Source organism: Denticeps clupeoides, unplaced genomic scaffold (assembly GCF_900700375.1).
Source record: "Denticeps clupeoides unplaced genomic scaffold, fDenClu1.1, whole genome shotgun sequence".
Lineage (NCBI taxonomy): Eukaryota > Metazoa > Chordata > Actinopteri > Clupeiformes > Denticipitidae > Denticeps > Denticeps clupeoides.
Genome location: NW_021629724.1, coordinates 12,379 through 33,235, shown reverse-complemented (window position 1 = coordinate 33,235; position 20,857 = coordinate 12,379). Strand labels below are relative to the sequence as shown.

The window sequence follows — 20,857 nt, the reverse complement described above, 5'->3', positions numbered from 1 at the left end:
CTTTTATGGTCGGGAATATAAAAGGTAACTAAGATTTCTTGGTATTTCAGCCTATTGATGATCTCACACACCCCCACGCTGGATGTAACCCCATTGTGTTCTCTGTTGGTAAAGATTTACAGGCCTGGGTCTGTAAACGCTGGAAAATGTCAGGGGTGCGGGCTTTCGATAAATCCAGACCCCGACCTGGCCCGACCTCTACTAAACCGCAAGGTCTGTGAGCCTTTTCAGGGCAGAGGTCCTGCCGTTCTGTAGCGCTTTCATGGTCCGTGACAAGGGACACTCTGCGATGGCTTTAGGGACACTTATCCCATCTTTATCGGGGATATTGGGGTCCTAGACCTGATGGCAGCTGTCTTGCATGGTCCGAGAAGAAATGTGGGGACAATCTTGGCAGCCATGACAAGCGCCCTGTCATGATCCAGTCCGGAAGGGGTTTTGTCCTGTGTAATGTTTCCTGATCGTGTTCACCTGTGTCTGATGTATAAAGCTGCCCTGTTTGTGTCTTTGTTATGTTACATGTCCACCAGTTTCCGGATGTCCCCCCCCCCGTCCTGTTCATCACAAGATTAAACCCGTTTTGTGGCGTAGTGTGAATGCGTCCTTCTTCTTCGTCAAGTCCTGTCATCATCTCAGTTCATCTGCCTCGCCATGCCAAACGGCCGTGACAGGCGCCCGGGGAAAAGCGCGTGGGGACAGTGCCATGACCTGTAGGGACACATATCCCACCTTTATCTGGGATATTGGGGTTCTAGACCCGACAGCAATCCTCATGGCTGAAGAGTCTTGTTTCTGGGGGAACGCTCGGCGCTCAGGGTGAGGAAGAGGAGGAGGAGGAGGAGGAGCGTCTGACGCTCCGTGCCGCAGAGACGCGCTGACTCCGCCCCCTCCTCCTCTTCCTCCTCCTCCTCCTCCAGCGCCTCCACCGGAGCAGCACCGCGCAGCGCCGGGGAGGGAATGCGAGCGGCTGAAGGTGAAGAGCAGTCCTGCGGCACGCCGATCTGACACCCGCGGAAAGGAAGATGGAGGTTCCACGCGTGGGCCACGGCGTCAGCAGCCCCACCAGCCCGTGCGAGGACATGATGAAGAACCTGAGCTTGGAGGCGATCCAGCTGTGCGACCGGGACGGTGAGTGGAACGCGTGTCGATGTGACGGGGAGGCGTTCAGCACCATGGACACCGACCGGGGAGGCGTGTTGGGTGGGTGGGGTGGGTCGATATTTTCGTCGAAAACGTGTGTCCACAGATGCACACGTCGAGACAAAAACGGGGCGTTTAGCCCTGATCTGCTGATTCATGGAGCCCGGAGACACCGGAGACACCGGAGACACCGGAGACGGGCTCTCCCGCGTTTTCATCCAATTTAAACAAAAAAAATAAAAGAGAGAGAGAGAAGATGCTTTATTTTGTGCGTGAAAGGCCGCGTCCAGTGACGTCACCGTGCGTGGTCAGTAAAAGAAGAGCCGCGGGGCTCCACGCCCGTCTCATACCCACGTGAGCGATAACGTGGCCTTTAACACGCCGGACACGAGTGTGGAAATCGGCCCACCAATGCATCTGGAGCCCAGACCCCCGGCTCGAACCGCACGCTTGCTGGAAGGTGTGTGTGTGTGTGTGTGTGTGTGTGTGTGTGTGTGCAGTACAAGAAGACCTGCTGCTTGGTATTCCTGGCCAGTCGTCTTTGCCCCTTCCTTCGGCCATGTTGGCAGGGCAGGAAGTTGCGGGGAGGGGGGGTCTGGAACCGGGCAACGTCCCCCGCCGCTTCTCCAGAAAAAAAAAAAAACAAGGCTTCTGACGCACTTCCCCACCCTCGCTTTTGGGCCAGATTGTCCTTTCTCGGCCCGGCTTTGCGTGAGTCAGGTGACGCCTTCTGGCCGGGGCCTCGTCCGCTCCCCCATCTCTGCAGGCATTACGCATCACAACCACATTTCGTCCTGATATTTACACGTTTACTGGTGTCCCGGTGCTCAGTTGACGGCGTCCTGCGCCTGGATGGTACGTTCCTTCCCTAAAAACACCGGCTTTCATCAAATCTGGCCTTTAACCATAAAATCAATCCAATTTGTTCAGTTCATTCTGCTGTGAAACACCGATATGTATGCAGAATATGAAAGTCAAGGATCTCCACAGCATTAAGAATACATTCATGTTTTCCAATAGCTTGTAATTTAAATATATACATAAAAAAAACGAAGCGAATAATGGATAACGACACCGTGTCTTAAAATTATTCTGGGCCACTTTGTCCTGAAACATTTGAATATTGAGTGTGATGGAGTATCGGTGGCAGTCGGGGTGGGCGGGGCAGCAGGGTCCTTTGGGGGCCGGACCCCAGATGGGCCCGTGTTTTGTGTGCGCGCGTACCCCAGCTGTGACAGAGGGACCCCCGACGTGGGCGTAATGAATGAATGGCGCGTTTTAGGGGACAGGCCATCAATTTGCTAATTGTGTCCGTCGGAGTCAGAGCGCAACGCAAGACCAACACGGCGCACAAAAGCCATTTTTGTGGAAATAAGGGACTCCGTTCATCATTGTGGAGTCCATTCAGGGCGGATAGTGGCCGGGGGGGTTGGGGCGCACCATGAATACGGGGACACGGAGATGACCAACATGAAAAATGAAAAACATTCTGTACCGCTGGTACACACAATATTACAGTTTTGAGGTTTGTATTGTTGGTTGGTGGCGAAATTCGAATAATTAGTCATAATAATAAAAAAGAATTAAATTACAGCAAATAAAAAAAAAAAAATCTCATGTTCTCACTGCTCAAAATAAAAAATAAAGGGAACACAGAAACGAGACATCCTAGATGTGAAATGTTCTTATTGAACACTTTGTTCTCTACATGTGCTGACAATAAAATCACACAAATTATTGATGGAAATCAAATTATTCATCCCGTGGAGGTCTGGATTTGCAGTCACACTCAAAATTAAAGTGGAAATGTCCTTAAAACAAGTCAAAATGAAGCTCAGCCTCCACGTGCCTGTATGACCTCCCTACAACACCTGGACATGCTCCTGATGAGGTGGCGGATGGTCTCCAGAGGGATCTCCTCCCAGACCTCCTGGACAGTCTGTGGTGCAACTTCCAACTATTTGGTGGATGGAGCGAGACATGATGTACCAGATGTGCTCAATTGGACTCAACAGTCCATTGCATCAATGCTGCAGGCAGCAGAATGTTCTCCATGGCGTCTCCAGTGCTCCTCCTGTTCCTCCCTCCACAAAGTCCTGCTGCTGGGTTGTTGCCCTCCTACGGCCTCCTCCACACCTCCTGATGTGCTGGTCTGTCTCCTGGTAGAGCTTCCATGCTCTGGACACCACGCTGACAGACACAGCAAACCTTCTTGCCACAGCTCGCATTGATGTGCCATCCTGGATGAGCTGCACTACCTGAGCCGCTTGTGTGAAAAGCACCGCCAGCGTTCAAAAGTGACCAGAACATCAGCCAGAAAGCAGAGGAACCGAGAAGCGGTCTGTGGTCCCCACCTGCAGGACCACGCCTTCATTTGGGACGTCTTGCTCATTGGCTATAATTTCCACCTGTTTTCTATTCCATTTGCACAACAGCATGTGAAATTGATCGTCAATCAGTGATGCTTCCTGAGTGGACAGTTTGACTTCACACAAGTGTCACTGACTTGGAGTCACATTCTGTTGTGTCCCCTTTATTTGTTCAGCAGTGTACAGGGTTCTAAATGCAATATATAACTCCAAAATCTGGCTGCTTTGTTCACTATTGTCATCATCAAAAGCCGCTTGGTGAGACGCTCATTAACACGAGTGACTGATAAGAAAGCGCTCAGCATGAACCTTCACCACTGTTGGAACCCGTCCCCGTTGTCCAACTTAAAGGTGGTGTTCTATAATGTAAAAAATTAGTAGGGGTGTCCAGTCTTGTAGTGTATATGTTTCTTGCATTAGCATGCTTATGCAAGAGTTGACTTCAACGTCGCAAACCAATATTTCTTTCGCCCGTTGATTCTTGAAGCCTCGAAAAGCACCGTCTTAGCCCCGCCCCACTGTCTGCATCAGCCGCTTCACCAGCGAGCCATTAAACCTTCACCCAGTCAAGACCACCACTTCACCTCCACCGCACGCTGCGTTAAAAATACAATTGAACTGCAGCCCGTTTTTTCCCCCATGAGTGTTCAGAAATATGGAATATTAATTTCAGCATTTCTCAGGGCTGGTTGTGAGGGGCTGAACGCGCCTGCCCGCGGCGTGCCAGACCCCTCATGTGACACGCCGATTCTGCCCATGTGAGGTTTTTCACAATTTACATTTACAGCATTTACCAGACGCCCTTATCCAGAGCGACTTACAGCCAGTAGTTACAGGGACAGTCCCCCCCTGGAGACACTCAGGGTTAAGTGTCTTGCTCAGGGACACGATGGTAGTAAGTGGGATTTGAACCTGGGTCTTCTGGTTCATAGGAGAGTGTGTTACACACAAGGCTACTGCCTACCACAATCAGCACGTGTCTCACGGCGTTCCTCACAGAGAAACACGGCTCCCTCAGATCCACTTCTGCTGGGCTGTAAACCGCCGCCGGCAGGCCCGTCCGTCACCTGTAATGTGGTGAGACCATCTTGGTAAAATAGCCGGGGACGCCTTCTGTCATGTGCAAAATCTCACAAAAATTTTTGACGGAAGTCAAATGAATCAACCTGTGGACGTCTGGATTTGGAGTCAGACTAGAAAAGTAGAAAAACACACAACAGGCTGATCCAACTTTGATGTAATGTCCTTAAAACAAGTCAAACGTGGCAGATGTTCTCCTGAGGGATCTCCTCCCAGACCTCCTGGACAGCCTGTGGTTCAACATCCAACTATATGGTGGATGGAGCGAGACATGATGTCCCAGAGGTGCTCAGTTGGACTCAGGTCTGGGGAACGGGCGGGCCATTCCATAGCATCAATGCCTTCTCTGCAGCTCCTCCTGGAGCAGCTCCTCCTGGAGGTAGTGGTTGTGCTGTAGTGCTGTAGACCGCCCGTACGTCATCCGTAATGTGGCGAGACCATCTCGAACAAGCCGCGAGAACAGGGGGGTAAAAAAGCCGGGGAAGATGAGCGCCACCATGATCCACCAAGTCACCCCATCATCGAGCTACACACAACGGAACTGTTTGGTGTTACGTGAGTTATAAATTCACTTTCCAGGCAGTGATGCGCCTGGATTGAAATCACGAACGTCAGACATCAAGATATCAGAAATCAACAGGCGCCTTGACCCTGTTTGCCGTTGCCAGTTTATTCCATGTTTAAAATGAGAAGAAATGCAATGCAGTTCTCCCCAGGCTCTCCAGTTTCCTCCCACCATGCCCACTAGGTGAACTGTCCCTATGTTGTCCACAGGTGTGGGTGTGTGTAGCCCCGCCCTCTGGATGGACTGCAGCAGCCACAACCGTGACTAGAACTAAGCGGTTATGGGAAGTAAGTGAAGTGATTGTGAAACGCTGCAGCACAGCACATGGTGACACAGTGAAATGTGTCCACTGTATTTAACCGTCGCCTTTGGTGATCAGTGGGCAGCCATGACAGGCACCCGGGCAGCAGTGTGTGGGGACGGTACCTTCATCAGAGGGACCTCGGTGGCACCTTGGTGGATCAGGATTCGAAACGGCAACCTTCAGATTACAGGGCCGCTTCCTTAAACGCTAGGCCACCGCTAGGCAAAGTGAAGGCCAAGTATATCGCAAGCATGTGGATTCAAACTATGCAAATATTGCAAATATGCAAATCGCAAACAGCCCGCAACCTTGGCGTAACAATAGACAAGCAACTCTGCTTCTCGACTCACATCAGCAATCTTTCCCGCTCATGTAGATTCCTTCTCTACAATATCAGATGAATCCATCCTTATCTGTCAACCCAGGCCACCCAGATCCTGGTTCAGTCCTTAGTAACCTCACGACTGGACTACTGTAACTCCCTTCTAGCTGGTCTACCACTATGTACCATCCCACCTCTACAACTCATACAAAATGCAGCAGCACGACTGATCTTCAACCTTCCCAAACTGCTACGTTCCCTCCACTGGCTCCCAGTAGCTGCACGCATCAGGTTCAAAATACTGATGTTGGCCTACAAAGTCAAACATGGAGTAGCACTATCCTACCTCACAGCCCTTATTACACCTCACACTGCACCTCGTATACTCCGAGCCTCCAGTACTGCTCGCCTGGTCCCTCCATCTATGAAGGTAAAAGGAAGACTGTGGGTGGTTGTAGCCTAGTGGGTAACACACTCACCTGTGAACCAGAAGACCCGGGTTCGAATCCCACTTACTACCATTGTGTCCCTGAGCAAGACACTTAACCCTAAATTGCTCCAGCGAGACTGTCCCTGTAACTGCTGATTGTAAGTCGCTCTGGATAAGGGCGTCTGATAAATGCTGTAAATGTAAGACGTTCATCTAGACTCTTCTCCATCTTGGCCCATCGGTGGTGGAATAAACTTCCCCTCGAGGTCAGAACAGCTCAGTCACTGAGCACCTTCACACGGCAGCTCAAGACCTTCCTCTTTAGAGAAGATTTAGATGAACTTTCTTATTGTTGAACTTGTGTACAGAATCTACAACAGAGTGAATAAAAAGGTTGTATTCATAGTTGGGGGTCCTAGTGAACCGGAATTGATCTCTTCATCGATAATAAGTTGAAAGCACGTTGTAAGTCACTCTGGATAAGGGCGTAAATGTAAATATAAATGTAGGTGTGGTAATATGTGGATAAAAATGTTGATGTAATAATTAAAAGATGACATATTTTGAAACCTTTACCAAACCTGTTTTGTCTTTTTTGTCTTCATCTATCTTGTATGCTCTAGTGTGCAGATTACATATTTAGACTTATCACAAGAGTCCATATGTGACAAGTGCAGAAAGTTGGAAAGTTATTGAAAAATTTACATTTACAGTATTTACCAGACGCCCTTATCCAGAGCGACTTACAGTCAGTAGTGACGGGGACAGTCCCCCCCTGGAGACACTCAGCGTTAAGTGTCTTGCTCAGGGACACAGTGGTAATATGTGGTTTGAACCTGGGTGTTCTGGTTCATAGGCTAATAGTCTAGTTGGTTAGAAGAAGCTCCAGCTTCAAACCCAAGTTACTACCACTTTTGTCTCCAGGGGGACTGTCCCTGTCACTACTGACTGTGAGGCACTCTGGATAAGCGAGTCTGGTAAATCCTGTAAATTTAAATGTGAATCATCATCAAATGATTATGATTCATGCACTCTTATTCCTTCTTGTGTTTTGCGAAGCATCTTGCATCATATGTCATTTGTGTGTTTTATTTGCCAACATTTCGTGTTTAAACAGTCCAGGGAACCGACACTGAATATCTCTGAACATGAATAAAACCCCTGAAATCCAGAAGGCTGAATTTCACGATTATTACTCGGACAATTATTAGGATATTGATTCGTGGCCACGGGAACGGTACGTGTGCAATAACTGCGTCTGCAATTTTTTTCTTTTCCTTTTGGGCTGATGTTAGTATGAACGCTCTATGAACTGAAACTGAAGTGTGTGTGTGTGTGTGTGTGTGTGTTATTTCAGCGTGATGAACACTCAGTCTCATGGGACCAGTGAGATGGTATTTAAAAATGCAGCGCGACTGGGGACATTAGCAAGGGGGCGGGGCTTAGTAATTACGCCCAGTGACAGTCCATTACTGGCATGTCCCTGCAATCCCAATGGCAACAGGACAGAATGATTTCACAAAAACCAGCGAGTAAAATGGAAGATTCCGGAAGTTTGCTCGGCAAGAAAATCGTACGGGACTCGATTAGGTGAACTGAACAGCCTTCCGATTACGGGTCCGCCCCACTAGTTACAGCTTACAGCGCCTGGTATTCCCAGGCAGTCTCCCATGTACCAACCCTGCGTAGCTAAGCACATCATGCACTGGGCTGGACAGCGGCGAGAATTTCGGGAATTCTGCTGGCACGGTGCATAGAAACAAGAACGGGCCAGGACTCCTCGCCACTTGTTTCCTTGGAAACCGTTCTAAATTTAAAAGAAATCATTCTGCAACTTCCTGTACCTGATTTTGATGTTTTGCCTTTGTCTTTTGGGAAGATTACAGATGATTAAATATGGAAATATTCTTTACATTTCTGGAAGGATGTTGACACACAATTTTAATCGGTGCACCTTCTTGCAGAAACCCTTACATTTTGGGTTAGGTGGCGAACAACGACGCAGTTAATGATGACCTCTGGCCAGACGGCGTCAGGAATGTGGTGGAGGGAGGAGATGGGATTCTCTGTAGGGTTGGGAGTGAATCTGATAACTGGGAAGCTGAAGGTTGGCTCTCTGTGCTGGTGGAAGGTCAGGTCTAACAAGCTAATGATAAATCATCTAAACGGCCTGCTGCTTTTCTTTGCATAACGCAACAAATTGAAATGCACAATGTGCCGACGCATCTTCTACAATTAGCATCAGACATTATTGCAGAGCCGCGCAGTAGTGACATGACTCTGAGAGCAAAAAAGCACCGATCACATTTATCTGCGGTGTCCTTCTCCATCGATCCTTCCTGTAAAATTATGTGTCTGCCGCCAGGCTATTTTTGTCCAGAGAGTTATGAAATATTAACGCTCTGCTTAAGGCGGCGGGATGGTGGAGCGAAACCCGGCCCGTCCCAGTCGCCAGGCTCAATATCCACAGCGTCACCAGCGAGTGAAGGAACTGAGGCAGTTCGATGCCATGAGACAGTTAGATGCCATGAGACAGTTAGATGTCATGAGACAGTTACATGCCATGAGACAGTTAGATGTCATGAGACAGTTAGATGTTATGAGACAGTTACATGCCATGAGACAGTTAGATGCCATGAGACAGTTAGATGCCATGAGACAGTTAGATGCCATGAGACAGTTAGATGTTATGAGACAGTTACATGCCATGAGACAGTTATATGCCATGAGACAGTTACATGCCATGAGACAGTTAGATGTTATGAGACAGTTACATGCCATGAGACAGTTATATGCCATGAGACAGTTACATGCCATGAGACAGTTAGATGTTATGAGACAGTTACATGCCATGAGACAGTTATATGCCATGAGACAGTTACATAACTTTTGCTGGCTGAGGTGTAAATCAAAAAGAAATATTAGTCAAAATAAATGTTTTTTTGACTTCTCTTGAGAAGGAGTAAACGTGAAGGGTTTAAAAGTGCTGCAGTGATCGGACAGTCCAGATGATGTGAACAGTCCCAGTCGCCAGGCTCAATATCCACGGCATCACCAGCGAGTGAAGGAACTGAGGCAGTTCGATGCCATGAGACAGTTAGATGCCATGAGACAGTTAGATGTCATGAGACAGTTAGATACCATGAGACAGTTAGATGCCATGAGACAGTTACATGCCATGAGACAGTTAGATGCCATGAGACAGTTAGATGTCATGAGACAGTTAGATACCATGAGACAGTTAGATGTTATGAGACAGTTAGATACCATGAGACAGTTAGATGTTATGAGACAGTTAGATGCCATGAGACAGTTAGATGCCATGAGACAGTTAGATGTTATGAGACAGTTAGATGCCATGAGACAGTTACATGCCATGAGACAGTTAGATGCCATGAGACAGTTACATGCCATGAGACAGTTAGATGCCATGAGACATTTATATGCCATGAGACAGTTACAAGCCATGAGACAGTTACATGACTTTTGCTGGCTGAGGTGTAATAAAGAAATATTAGTCAAAATAAATGTTTTTTTTACTTCTCTTGAGAAGGAGTAAACGTGAAGGGTTTAAAAGTGCTGCAGTGATCGGACAGTCCAGATGATGTGAACAAGTCCAGGGTAAAAGTAGAATTATAAACCACAGCAGGAAACTGACCAATCTGGCAACATGATTCAGACAAGCGAAGACGGATGAATAAAGCTTGGACGGCATATTAAACATATGATGATTTCACCAGAATAGATTCATTGCTGCCTTCACCTGCGCCAAGCATACAGATTATTCTTAGCCATGCCACGTATCTGCTGACTGTATTATTTGCATACTAGTTCATCTCAGAAGATCAGAATCTAGAAGACTAGAAACAACAAACCCTATTCCAGTTTTTTGAGGTGCTCTAGTATATGCAGTAAACTCTCACTTTATAAAATTCTGACTAAATTAGGCAAAGCGAACTGGTGAATCAGCATCATGATAGAATGGACGCTCCATGCAGGGCTATAATTATAATTGTATGGTCGTTGCTTTGTGTTCTGTTTCGTATATAGCGTACAATGAAAGTCCTGTGCATCCTTTTGTAGTGCAGAGGAAAGTTGGTCAGGGGGCTTTTAGGTTCACCCTAGAGTCCCACTCAATAGGCTCCTTGTCGGCCCTCGTGGAGTAGCCCGCTGTAGGAGTTGTGAATGAGGACGGCCTTTGTTTGTGGCGTTTGCGTGCTTTGTGTGTCCGCTGTTGTCTGGTCACATGAAGATGCTTTATGCATTTTACGCCTCCGCCCGCAACAGCTAAACTATTGACAGTGCGCTGTGTGCAATTTTTATTTATAGTTAAGACGACGCAACCAGGGAAAAATCCGAGAAGTAGAATTCGAAACACTGCTGCGAAACTGGCCAATCTGGCAACAATAGTTCATAAATGGCTGCTGATCAGGGCAAATCTGCAGTTAATTGACGACTGATTAAACATGGTCAAAGGCCGACTAACCTGACTCATCAACGACAGCTAGCATGCGAAGTAAGATTCAGCGAGAGCCCAGGACACAAGATCATGCAGCGCCGTTTTCTTCTCTATCCTCTACTGTCTTCCTCTAACCGTGCGATAGCAGCTTCTGCAGCCAGTCTGTAGCCTGTATAAAGTTCAATAAAAACCATGTCCTGTCTCCAAGGAACCAAGTCCCTCGCTTAGCGCTGCGCTCGGTGCCAGTTTGAAAATAGGGCCCTGAAAGTACTGGGATGTTGGCTCTGGGGTCTCTGGCCATTGGGTTCGTGGCATCAGAGCGATGGAACGCCGGGTTTCGGTTTTGGGGGTTCAGCGGAGGATATTATGCTTCTTCCTCTCTCATGAAAGAAATCCGCAGGAGGCGGATACCGAGAAAACAATGATGTCACGCTTTTTGGAAGTGTGACTGTGGCGGGTGGGGAAGGTGGAGGCAGGGCTGGATTATGGGATGATTCATTATTATTATTTTTTTTTGTGTGTGTGTGTGTGTGTGAGGATTTATCCAACGAGAGATTATACCCCCCCCCCCCCCCCCACCCTATGAAAAACATGCTGTCCCCACCCCCTAATGCCAGCTTTGTAATATCTGCAGGGGTCTGACCCTCGTGGCCTCACGTCCAGCGCCGACTGATGACATAATCACCAGCTCTTTCTGCTGGGGTGGGGCGTGAGTATGCCAGGCATGTAAAACGAACCCTAAGCCCCTCTAAGCCAATCGCCGGCTGGCCCTGGCGAGCGGCCGCCTCCCCCCCCCGGCCTGCCGCTGGTGGCTGAGCGGGGGGTCGCTGCACTGAGGCAGGGGACAGGAGACGGCGGCGGGGACATGCACGCTTCGTGCCGCGAGTGGAGGCGTCGCTTTGATTCGTCCAGCCGGTAAGGTGCTTCGGGCCCCAGACGAACGCGGGGAACGGTGACTGAGCGAGAGTTTAAGAAAGGAGCTTATTGATTATGAATTTGATCCTGGTGGAGATGTCTACTGTACGTGGAGAGCATCCATTGTGGTGTCTCATTTGCCCACCTGGCTGCAGCCGGTTAGAAGAACGCGGCCAGAGAATCTTCATGGGCGTAAATAAAGAAATGAATGCGAGAGACAGATGGAAAACAGAATATTCAAGGCAGATTAATGTTCGGGCGTCGCCCTTGAATCCGAGATTCACTTTGGCACAGAAGGGCCGAGAGCGGCGGATACGCAACAGGCGCATCGTGCTACATCATGCCGTCACAGATGGGCAGAGACATAATCCCGGGGACAGATCCGTTTTTTCCTCCTCATCAAATCCCTCCGGACTTCGTTCAGACGTGCCGCCATCGGCACAATAAAGCCAGCAGGTAGATGGGAACGAGTTCAACAAAGCAAAAGACAAGAACATTTGCCGTATATGAGTACTATACTGTATGATTGTGGCTGAGAGTATTAATTAATAAATATTAATAAAAAATAAACATATCATGAAATCTAAATGAAATCCAGCATGTCAGATTATCAGAATATTACCAAGGATAAGTCGAACGAGAAAAATTTATTCATTATTACAGTCATGACTTGGTTTGGCATTTTAAAATTTGTGACAGTAGTATTATGAAGTGTAAGGTGGGAAATCACAAGCCCGTGATGTTCTACACCTTTGTTTTGCGTGGAGGTTCATCACCTCCGTTCTCCATGTCTTAGTCAGGCGGCCTTCCCCCGAGCAAGAGGTGTGAAGGGCCGGCCATGTGTTTTGTGGTCCTCCGCTCTGTCTTTGTCGGCCCCAGACGGGGGACGCCAAGGGCGTGACCGGGCAGAAACAACAAATTCTGATTGGTCTGTGGCAACGTCCTGGGAGTCAAATGTATAAAAGAATTTTCTCTTCTTTTTCCTTTCCATCGGGAACTACCGGGTTTTTCCTCCAGTTTCTGGGCCTCTCCCTGTTTTTGTCCTGGACCAGGCGAGCTCTCTGCAGCTTGGCTCGTGGCTGTTCTCTCTCTTCCTCTATCCCTTTCTCCTCTCTTTTTTTTTTTTTTTTTTTTCCCCTCTTTTTCCTCTAATGTGCCACGCCTCTTTCTGCCAGGTAACATCAGATTGGTTTTGATACAGTGCTTTTGTGTAGAGAGTTATTTTTTTTATACTTTCTCCTTTTTTTACAGTAGTATGCCTCTACACTTCACCTCACGTAACCATGGCAACGCGTGCTTTTCGGCGAAGGAAGGTGCCCTCGTCAGATTGTCACCGTTGTGCTGTGCAGCGTGGGCGCACTTTTAAGAGAAATCGGCTGTAACAGCGCTCTGTAATTACCGCCCAGGACGGCGAAGCCGACGAGCGCTCTTTTGTACCCCCCCCCCCCCACACACACACACACACATACACACACCACCCCCGCTGGGGAAGAAAAGAAAAACGCGAGGAGGAATAAGGAGAAGAGAAAAGAGAGAGATCAGAGTTTTGGAGAATTCCCTTCACAGTAAAAGCCCCCATCTGTCACATCACAGGGCCCGAGCGTGACCGAGCAGCAGTGTGTGTGTGTGTGTGTCGGTGTGTGTGTGTGTCGGTGTGTTGCGCCGCCGTCCTAATTCACTCCAGTCCCACTAGGCCGCTTCGCTGACGGTGCCGGCGTGGGGCCGTGGTAGCGCTCTTCTTTCACTCGCTCTCTCTTTCACCGTCCATTCACAAATTCCCACCGGCCGAGAGGTAAATGGACGCCGCCGCCGGGATCTTCTGACGCCTTCATCTGGTAGTTCAGCTTTCGTGGTAAAAAGGATTTTATTTACCCCCCAGTCCAGACTGAAAGATATATGAGGATTTTAACATTTTTGCCATCGGACTTTTACTTTGAAATTGTGTAATTGTTTTCAGTTTTTGGTGACACCGCGAAAAGTCTCCTCTGCATTTAACCATCACCCTTGGTGAGCAGTGGGCGGCCATGACAGGTGCCCGGGGAGCAGCGTGTGGGGACGGTACCTTGCCCACTGGCACCTTGGAGGTTTGGGATTTGATACGGTAACCTTCTGATTGCGGATCCGTTTCCTTACCCGGTAGACCACCACTGCCCAGAAGAAAAGTATTTAAAGTACAGAAAACTGATATATAATGTAGTACCAGGCCACGGCCCTTTCCTGTCTCTGTTGCCAAGTTGCATGTTGGGGATCCAAGTTCAATCCAGGGCAGAAAGATGCTCAATGTTTTTTTTTTTTTCCATTTCAGGCAACAAGTCCCAGGACAGTGGCATTGCAGAGATGGAGGAGCTTCCAGTTCCCCAGAACATCAAAATCAGTAACATCACATGCGACTCCTTCAAGATCTGCTGGGATATGGACTGCCGGGCCAAGGAGCGCATCACGCACTACTTCATCGACCTGAACAAGAAGGAGAACAAGAACTCGAACAAGTTTAAACACAAGGTGGGATCTGGCAACCACGGTCAACCCGTCTAATGGCTGTGAGCTATAGTGTGTACTCCTTGTCAATACCTGTACCTTAAAATCGCCATCTGATAAAATCGTCATCGCTACGCTGCCACTATAAAATGATGGAGGTATTGCATTTGTATCCAAATACAGTAGAGGCCAAAAGTTTGGACCATTTACGTTGGTAGATTCTCACATCAAAACTATGAATGAAGTGAAAACATGTTTTATATTCTAGTTTCTTTGCTCTGATTACTGCTTTGCACACTCTTGGCATTCTCTCGATGAGCTTCAGGAGGTCGTCACCTGAAATGCTTCTCCAACAGTCTTGAAGGAGTTCCCAGAGGTGTTTAGCACTTGTTGGTCCAGCTCACCCCAAACCATCTGGATTGGGTTCAGGTCCGGTGACTGTGGAGGTCAGGTCTCCACTTTTTGTTAAGTCCATAACTCCACATGTTATGTACTTAACTCATAGTTTTGATGCCTTCAGTGAGAATCTACCAATGTAAATTGTCACGAAAATCAAGAAAACACGTTGAATGAGAAGGTGTCCAAACTTTTGGCCTGTACTGTACATTCCATTAATTTTTAAGTACGTGCACAACAGCTGACGCAAAGAATGCAGCATACAGCCCGTGGCTGTACGTACATACGTACATAGTTAACAGCAAGTATAGTTCTGCGTTGAGGGTGCCGATCCAACACAGCGGTTACTTTATTTTCCCCATGCAGGATGTCCCCACTAAGCTGGTGGCCAAAGCCGTGCCACTGCCCATGACCGTGAGGGGCCACTGGTTCCTCAGCCCACGCACCGAGTACACGGTGGCCGTCCAAACCGCGTCCAAGCAGAGCGACGGAGACTACGCCGTGTCCGAGTGGAGCGAGATCATCGAGTTCTGCACAGCCGGTCTCCGTCCCGACTCCCGCCGCACGCATGATGCACACTACGTAGCGTTCACTGCGCCAAGAAGGCTGGCCTTCGCCTGCCCGCTCTAAATTTAGACCCTCTCCTCTGTCAAATCTCTTTGTTTATTCCGGTAATGCAGTGGAGGAATGTGCACTATGTGCATACGAAGGTCGCGATTTACCAGTTAACGCTACATGACATTTATTCTAAAATCCACATAAGCCCACCCAGAGAACAGCTATGGGCGGGATTTCGCGGCGGATTAGGAAAATGGAATAAAATTCAAAAACCGCCCTCATATGGAAATGCTTTGGAGAAAATCTTGCTTCCACTGCACAGCTTCACTTTCACCCCCGTCTATGTGGATATGTTCACATTTTAATTGGTATTTTAGCAAGTTAATGCCAGTAATAAATGTTTTAAAGAAGGTCCCTCCCTTTATTTTATGCCCAGAAGTAGCCACCTAATAATTTGTTATCCCTGGTCTCAGTCACTGGGCTGTACAGTAAGTTGTCCCCAATTATCCCACCAGTCATTTCACAAGGACAATGTCCTGTCTAGAAGATAGGCTGGTAGTGGCCTAGTGGGTAACACACTCGCTATGAACCAGAAGACCCAGGTTCAAACCCCACTTACTACCATCGTGTCCCCGAGCAAGACACTTAACCCTGAGTGTCTCCAGGGGGGGACTGTCCCTGTCACTACTGATTGTAAGGCACTCTGGATAAGGGTGTCTGGTAAATGCCATAAATGTAGGTTCGTCTGCACCTACAGTTCACTCACAGGGCCTTTTCTGTCCCTCAGACTACTCGACCGTGCACCTCACGCAGCTGCTGGAGAAAGCCGAGGCCATTTCGGGCAGGATGCTGAGGTTCTCCGTGTTTTACCGCAATCAGCAAAAGGAGTACTTCGACCATGCGCAGTACGTAGTTCATGCATGAGATGATGGATGATTGCAATGGCACGATTAATAATTGACTATGTTGAAAGCGCACCATCTTCCAAAAGTGCAGCCTCATGCATTTCTGATTGAAATAGCACAGATTATGGCTGTGATTAGTACCTTATAAGGAAATTGTGAAGCTTGAGGGCGCTGTTTTCAAGATGGCGCTAAGCACCATCATCTAAATGCTGTAAATGTAAGCACTAAGCATGGGCTGTGTGAGCTAAGGTAAGGAGTGAAAGAGAAACCAGAACGTCATCTGTAATGATGCTTTTATAAATGGGAGGAGTCAAATGATTGACAACTCTCACGCATGCACCTTCCTCATTTATGGATGATTTAAACCCATTAACACATCATTAAAAATTGTGTTTCTTTTATGTTTTACCTAATGATTTATACCTTTTGACTGACCTTGCACTAGCGGCCCATGCTTAGTGCACAGTGCTGCGCTTAGCACCGGTTTGAGAACAGCGCCTGGAGCCATTTAACTTCATTGATTCAGCTCCCTGCTGTGCGTCAAACACTGATAGTATTTTAACATCATAACGTGTAGTTATTATAAATCAACCAAGTTTATATTCATTTCAGTCAGTTCCATGCAGTGTTGAAACGTCCTTTTTACGTTTCGCATGGTATAGATTTACTTTGCTCTCTTTCTGCGCATTACGCTTCAGATGACTGCACCAATCACATGAAATTACCAGACCCTCACATCCATGCCTTTAAACCGTTGCTATTTATAGGCTTCTTTGTTCGCTTATCAGATGACGGCGGCACACGGGCGAGAATACGGCACTGAATTTTTTGCATCATTGTTCTGCTGCCGCGCCGGCTTGGTTTGGGGCCTGTTGGTGTCATCCAATCTTCAAGCAAATAATGAACGTTTATCCCATTAATTAGGCTGAGAAAGAACGTATTTTATTGTACATAGAACCAAGCACACCGAGCTTCCCATGAGCATCACGCTGCATCGTAAAATGAAACAACAATTTGATACACGCCGGGGAACGTTGTCCAAGCATGGTGGATTAATTATAGCCATTCTGTGGGTAATTGGGGAATTAATCATATCAGTGAGGGGGATTTGGAGGATTGTTGGAGTGTCTGGCGTTGCGTAATGAACTGTCCTTGAAAAAGGGAGCGCTTTGGAACGCCTTTGACCTCAATGAGAAGCAAGCAAAAAATTCATAAAACTCATGAAATATTCCCAGTCAGGATCGTTTGTCCTGTGTGTACATCAGAAAGTGCAGAAGAATTTGAAAAAGTTAAATTGGTCACCACTGTGGAGGTCAGCAGAAGAAGCTTGGCCAAAAATAGCAGATGTGCAAATGTGCTGATAAATGCTTACACTGTTCTCCCTGCTCTCCATAGCTCTGTGGGCCACTTATTCATAAGCTTTTCCAAGCATTTGGCGCGTGATTAATCCAAAAACGCAGGAGGATATAAATATAAGCAAAAATGTACATTCTGAAAACAGCACACATAGTGGATTTGCTCCCAAATTCATCAGAGCGGGCCAAATTATTATAATATAGAGTAGTATAAGATTATAGAGTTTACGATTCATATATTAATATTCAGGTGCCCCCTAGGCCATATATCAAGAAAAGCTCACACATGCACTATCTTTCCTCACATATACACCATATATTCCTCACACATCTACATACAAACCTGCTGCTGTGTATCACATGTGACAATCACTTCACATCACCTCACACATACACTATATATTCCTTACTCATCTACATACAAACCTTGTGCATACACCATATATTCCTCACGCATCTAGATAGTAACTTTGCACACACACCATATATTCCACACACTATATATTCCATATATATTTATATATATGGTGCATGTAGATGCGTGAGGAATATATGGTGTATGCACGAGGTTTGTATATAGATGAGTAAGGAATATATAGTGTATGTGTGAGGTGATGTGAAGTGATTGTCACATGTGATACACAGCAGCAGGTTTGTATGTAGATGTGTGAGGAATATATGGTGTATGTGTGAGGTTTGTATGAAAATGCGTGAGGAAAGGTAGTGTATGTGAAAGCTTTTCTTTTATATATGGCCTCATAGAACAATTTGTCTAATGATATTCTGAATGTCATGAGTCAGTTCATATAAAATACTTTCATCTTGCATTAAAACGCACTGATCCAACACAGTCCAAGCTGGTTCATTTTGACTTGCCAACAGGTTTCTAAGTTTAAGGGTGTAAATTAAAGTTGGTGCCAAGATTATTTACCATTTTAAGCAGCAAGTTAAACAATAATGGAAGTACTTTTGAAACCCAAATCTGTGAATGATCCTTGAACAAACATTCCTAGGGACCTTATTTACTGCAGCTTTGGCATTTTTTTGGACATGTGACAATCACTTCACTTCACACTTAAGAATCTTCCATTCTTACTTTTTCTTTTTCTTTCCAGGGAGCTGCAAAACAACAAGATGTTACCATCAGTGAAGGACAACAGCGGGAGCCATGGCTCGCCAATCAGTGGCAAGCTTGAGGGCATCTTCTTCAGTTGCAACACGGAGTTCAACACCGGCAAGCCTGCGCAGGACTCCCCGTACGGCCCCTTCCGCTTCGAGATCCAGGCCGAGGCCCTCTTCAACCCAAAGACCAACCTTTACTTCGGGGACTTCTACTGCATGTACACGGCCTACCACTACGTCATCCTGGTGTTGGCCCCCGAGGGTTCGCCGGGCGATGAGTTCTGCAAGAAGAGGCTCCCAGCGCTGGACATTGCCGACAACCGCTTCCTGACCTGCAGTACCAGCGAAGATGGCCAGCTGGTCTTCCACCACGCGCAGGACGTCATCCTGGAGGTGATCTACACCGACCCCGTGGACCTCAGCTGGGGCACCGTGGCCGAGATCAGCGGCCACCAGCTCATGAGCCTGTCCACTGTCAATGCCAAGAAGGACCCCAGCTGCAAGACCTGCAACATAAGTGTGGGACGCTAACGCTCATAAAACGCCAGACACCGTCCACCCGTCCCCTCCCCAGTGTACACCCTACCGCAGTCCCTCAGTCCCGGCCACGCCAACAGTCTCAGCCATTTTAATGTCCCAGTGACGAGCGTCTCGGAGCATGCGTTCCATGGGAGCTAAGGTCACCTTTTCCTATTTTTCTATCCGTCTTGGGGGAGGTATTTCCGTTGTCCCTGGCACAGCTTCTCGTATCCAGCTGGCTGTAACGCTTACAAAATCCAACTGTCCTTCAACCGCATTAAGTTGCATTGTAACGATTTGCCAAAGGTTCCCAAAAAACCCCGAAAAAACGTAAAAAAAAAAAAAGATGGATGTGCTGTGGACCAGCAACGATAACTGGTACTGTGCTCATGTTGACATTATTACGTAATTAGTTCCATAATTAATTACCGGATAACAGACAACAGGCATGACAGGTTGTACCTACAGCATGAAATAAAGAACGTAAAAGAAAAAGGGTCAACATCCGCACATCCGCGTTGTTGTTCAGCAGTATTCCATAGTATTTATTCTAACATACGTTATACACTGTGTTTCAAGAAATATATATTAAAAAAAAAAAAAAAACGAGAATATGCTGAATTAAAAAAATATTTATTTTGTATTGTTGTATAGAAAATAGACCCAACCACAAGTGCACAATACCAAGGACTTTCAGCATGTCAAAAAAAACTAAAAAGATTCACTGCAGAAATATATGAACGAATACATAAAACTACATGCACTAAGCTAACGTTTAGTAACGTAGCTTTCCACAGAGGATTAGTACACCAAATCCAACCTGGGACGACAACCACATTTTAACCACGACCGATTGTAGCACAATTCAACAATTGATTATTATCTTCTTCTTCTTCTTCTTTTTTGACATTTGGTTGGCATGCAGGAACACGAAAGGAGATTGTAGTCGTGTTTCGTCTGAGCATCGCTGATTTCGGACTTCCGGACGAAAGGTTACTTGAGCAGAATTGCACTTTTCCAAGAGTGTTGTTGTAGTAGTTGTAGGCATATCATATGCATTTTCCGTTTTAAGACTACGCGGTGGGACTTTTTTTTTTTTTGCGTAGAACGCATACTAACATATCAGTAACATATGCAGTACTTATCGGTTTTATTTTTTTTAAACAAAGAAAAAAAAAACTTAAACATATTCCCATATTCCATTTTTAAAAACACCACAGACAGGTATAAAATTGCACTGTATATAGAGTGGCTTCTTCTCGCAAACAGCTCCTTTATCGTACGTATCGTCTTTCCTCTTGCTGTCGCCATGGATCCTTGCACTTAGCGGGCGGACAGAGGACAGGAGTGAAAAAATTGGAGTAGTCTACAGGGTTTTCTTCAACCACAAGTCCTTCATCTGCTGTGCAAGTTGAAGTCTGCACATGCCAATGCGTTCTACTGTTGCATAACGATTTTGCATTCATTTGTGCGACTGCTTGTGTTTTTATATACTTCGGGGGGGCGGGGCGTGGGCGGGGACGTGTTTCTTGGCCGATTAGCGACGGCTCGCCGCACCACTGTGGTCACACTAGCAGGGTGAATGGAAAACCATGTCTTAACGTGGGTCTGAAGGGCCATCGTTGAATAATCCTGCTCTATCGGGCTAACCGCATTGGTCAAAAATCGCTCAAATTAAAACAAGATCTTTAAAGGAAAAGGATGATAAAATTGCATATGGTCAGGCTTTGGTTAAAGTAAAGTGCCATAATTCATGGAGGTAACATCCTTCACTCGGTTTCCGTTTTTGCTGCGTCCAGCGGTTTCCGTTACAGCCAATTAAAGGCCTTACTTAGATGAAATATTCCGATGACGAATATCGCGTCACCCCAGATATACGCATGTATTAAATATTAAAGTGCATATTAAAGTGTCACTGTTGGCACAGACATGTCACATAA

General features: G+C 46.9%; 1 protein-coding gene across 2 annotated transcripts; it reads left to right on the top strand.

The window, feature by feature from the left end:
- The first annotated feature begins 892 nt into the window (after positions 1-892).
- LOC114772824 (phytanoyl-CoA hydroxylase-interacting protein-like) lies at positions 893-19,561 on the top strand. Of its 2 annotated transcripts, none has more exons than XM_028965535.1 (5): positions 893-1,128; positions 13,890-14,086; positions 14,825-14,999; positions 15,804-15,921; positions 18,392-19,561. In XM_028965535.1, the coding sequence occupies exons 1-5, from the start codon at positions 1,023-1,025 to the stop codon at positions 18,927-18,929; spliced, it is 1,134 nt and encodes a 377-aa protein (XP_028821368.1). In that variant the 5' UTR covers positions 893-1,022; the 3' UTR covers positions 18,930-19,561. The 2 variants fall into 2 exon arrangements, with proteins under 2 accessions (XP_028821368.1, XP_028821369.1); XM_028965536.1 differs by lacking the exon at positions 893-1,128 and adding an exon at positions 11,443-11,584.
- The last annotated feature ends 1,296 nt before the right edge of the window (positions 19,562-20,857 follow it).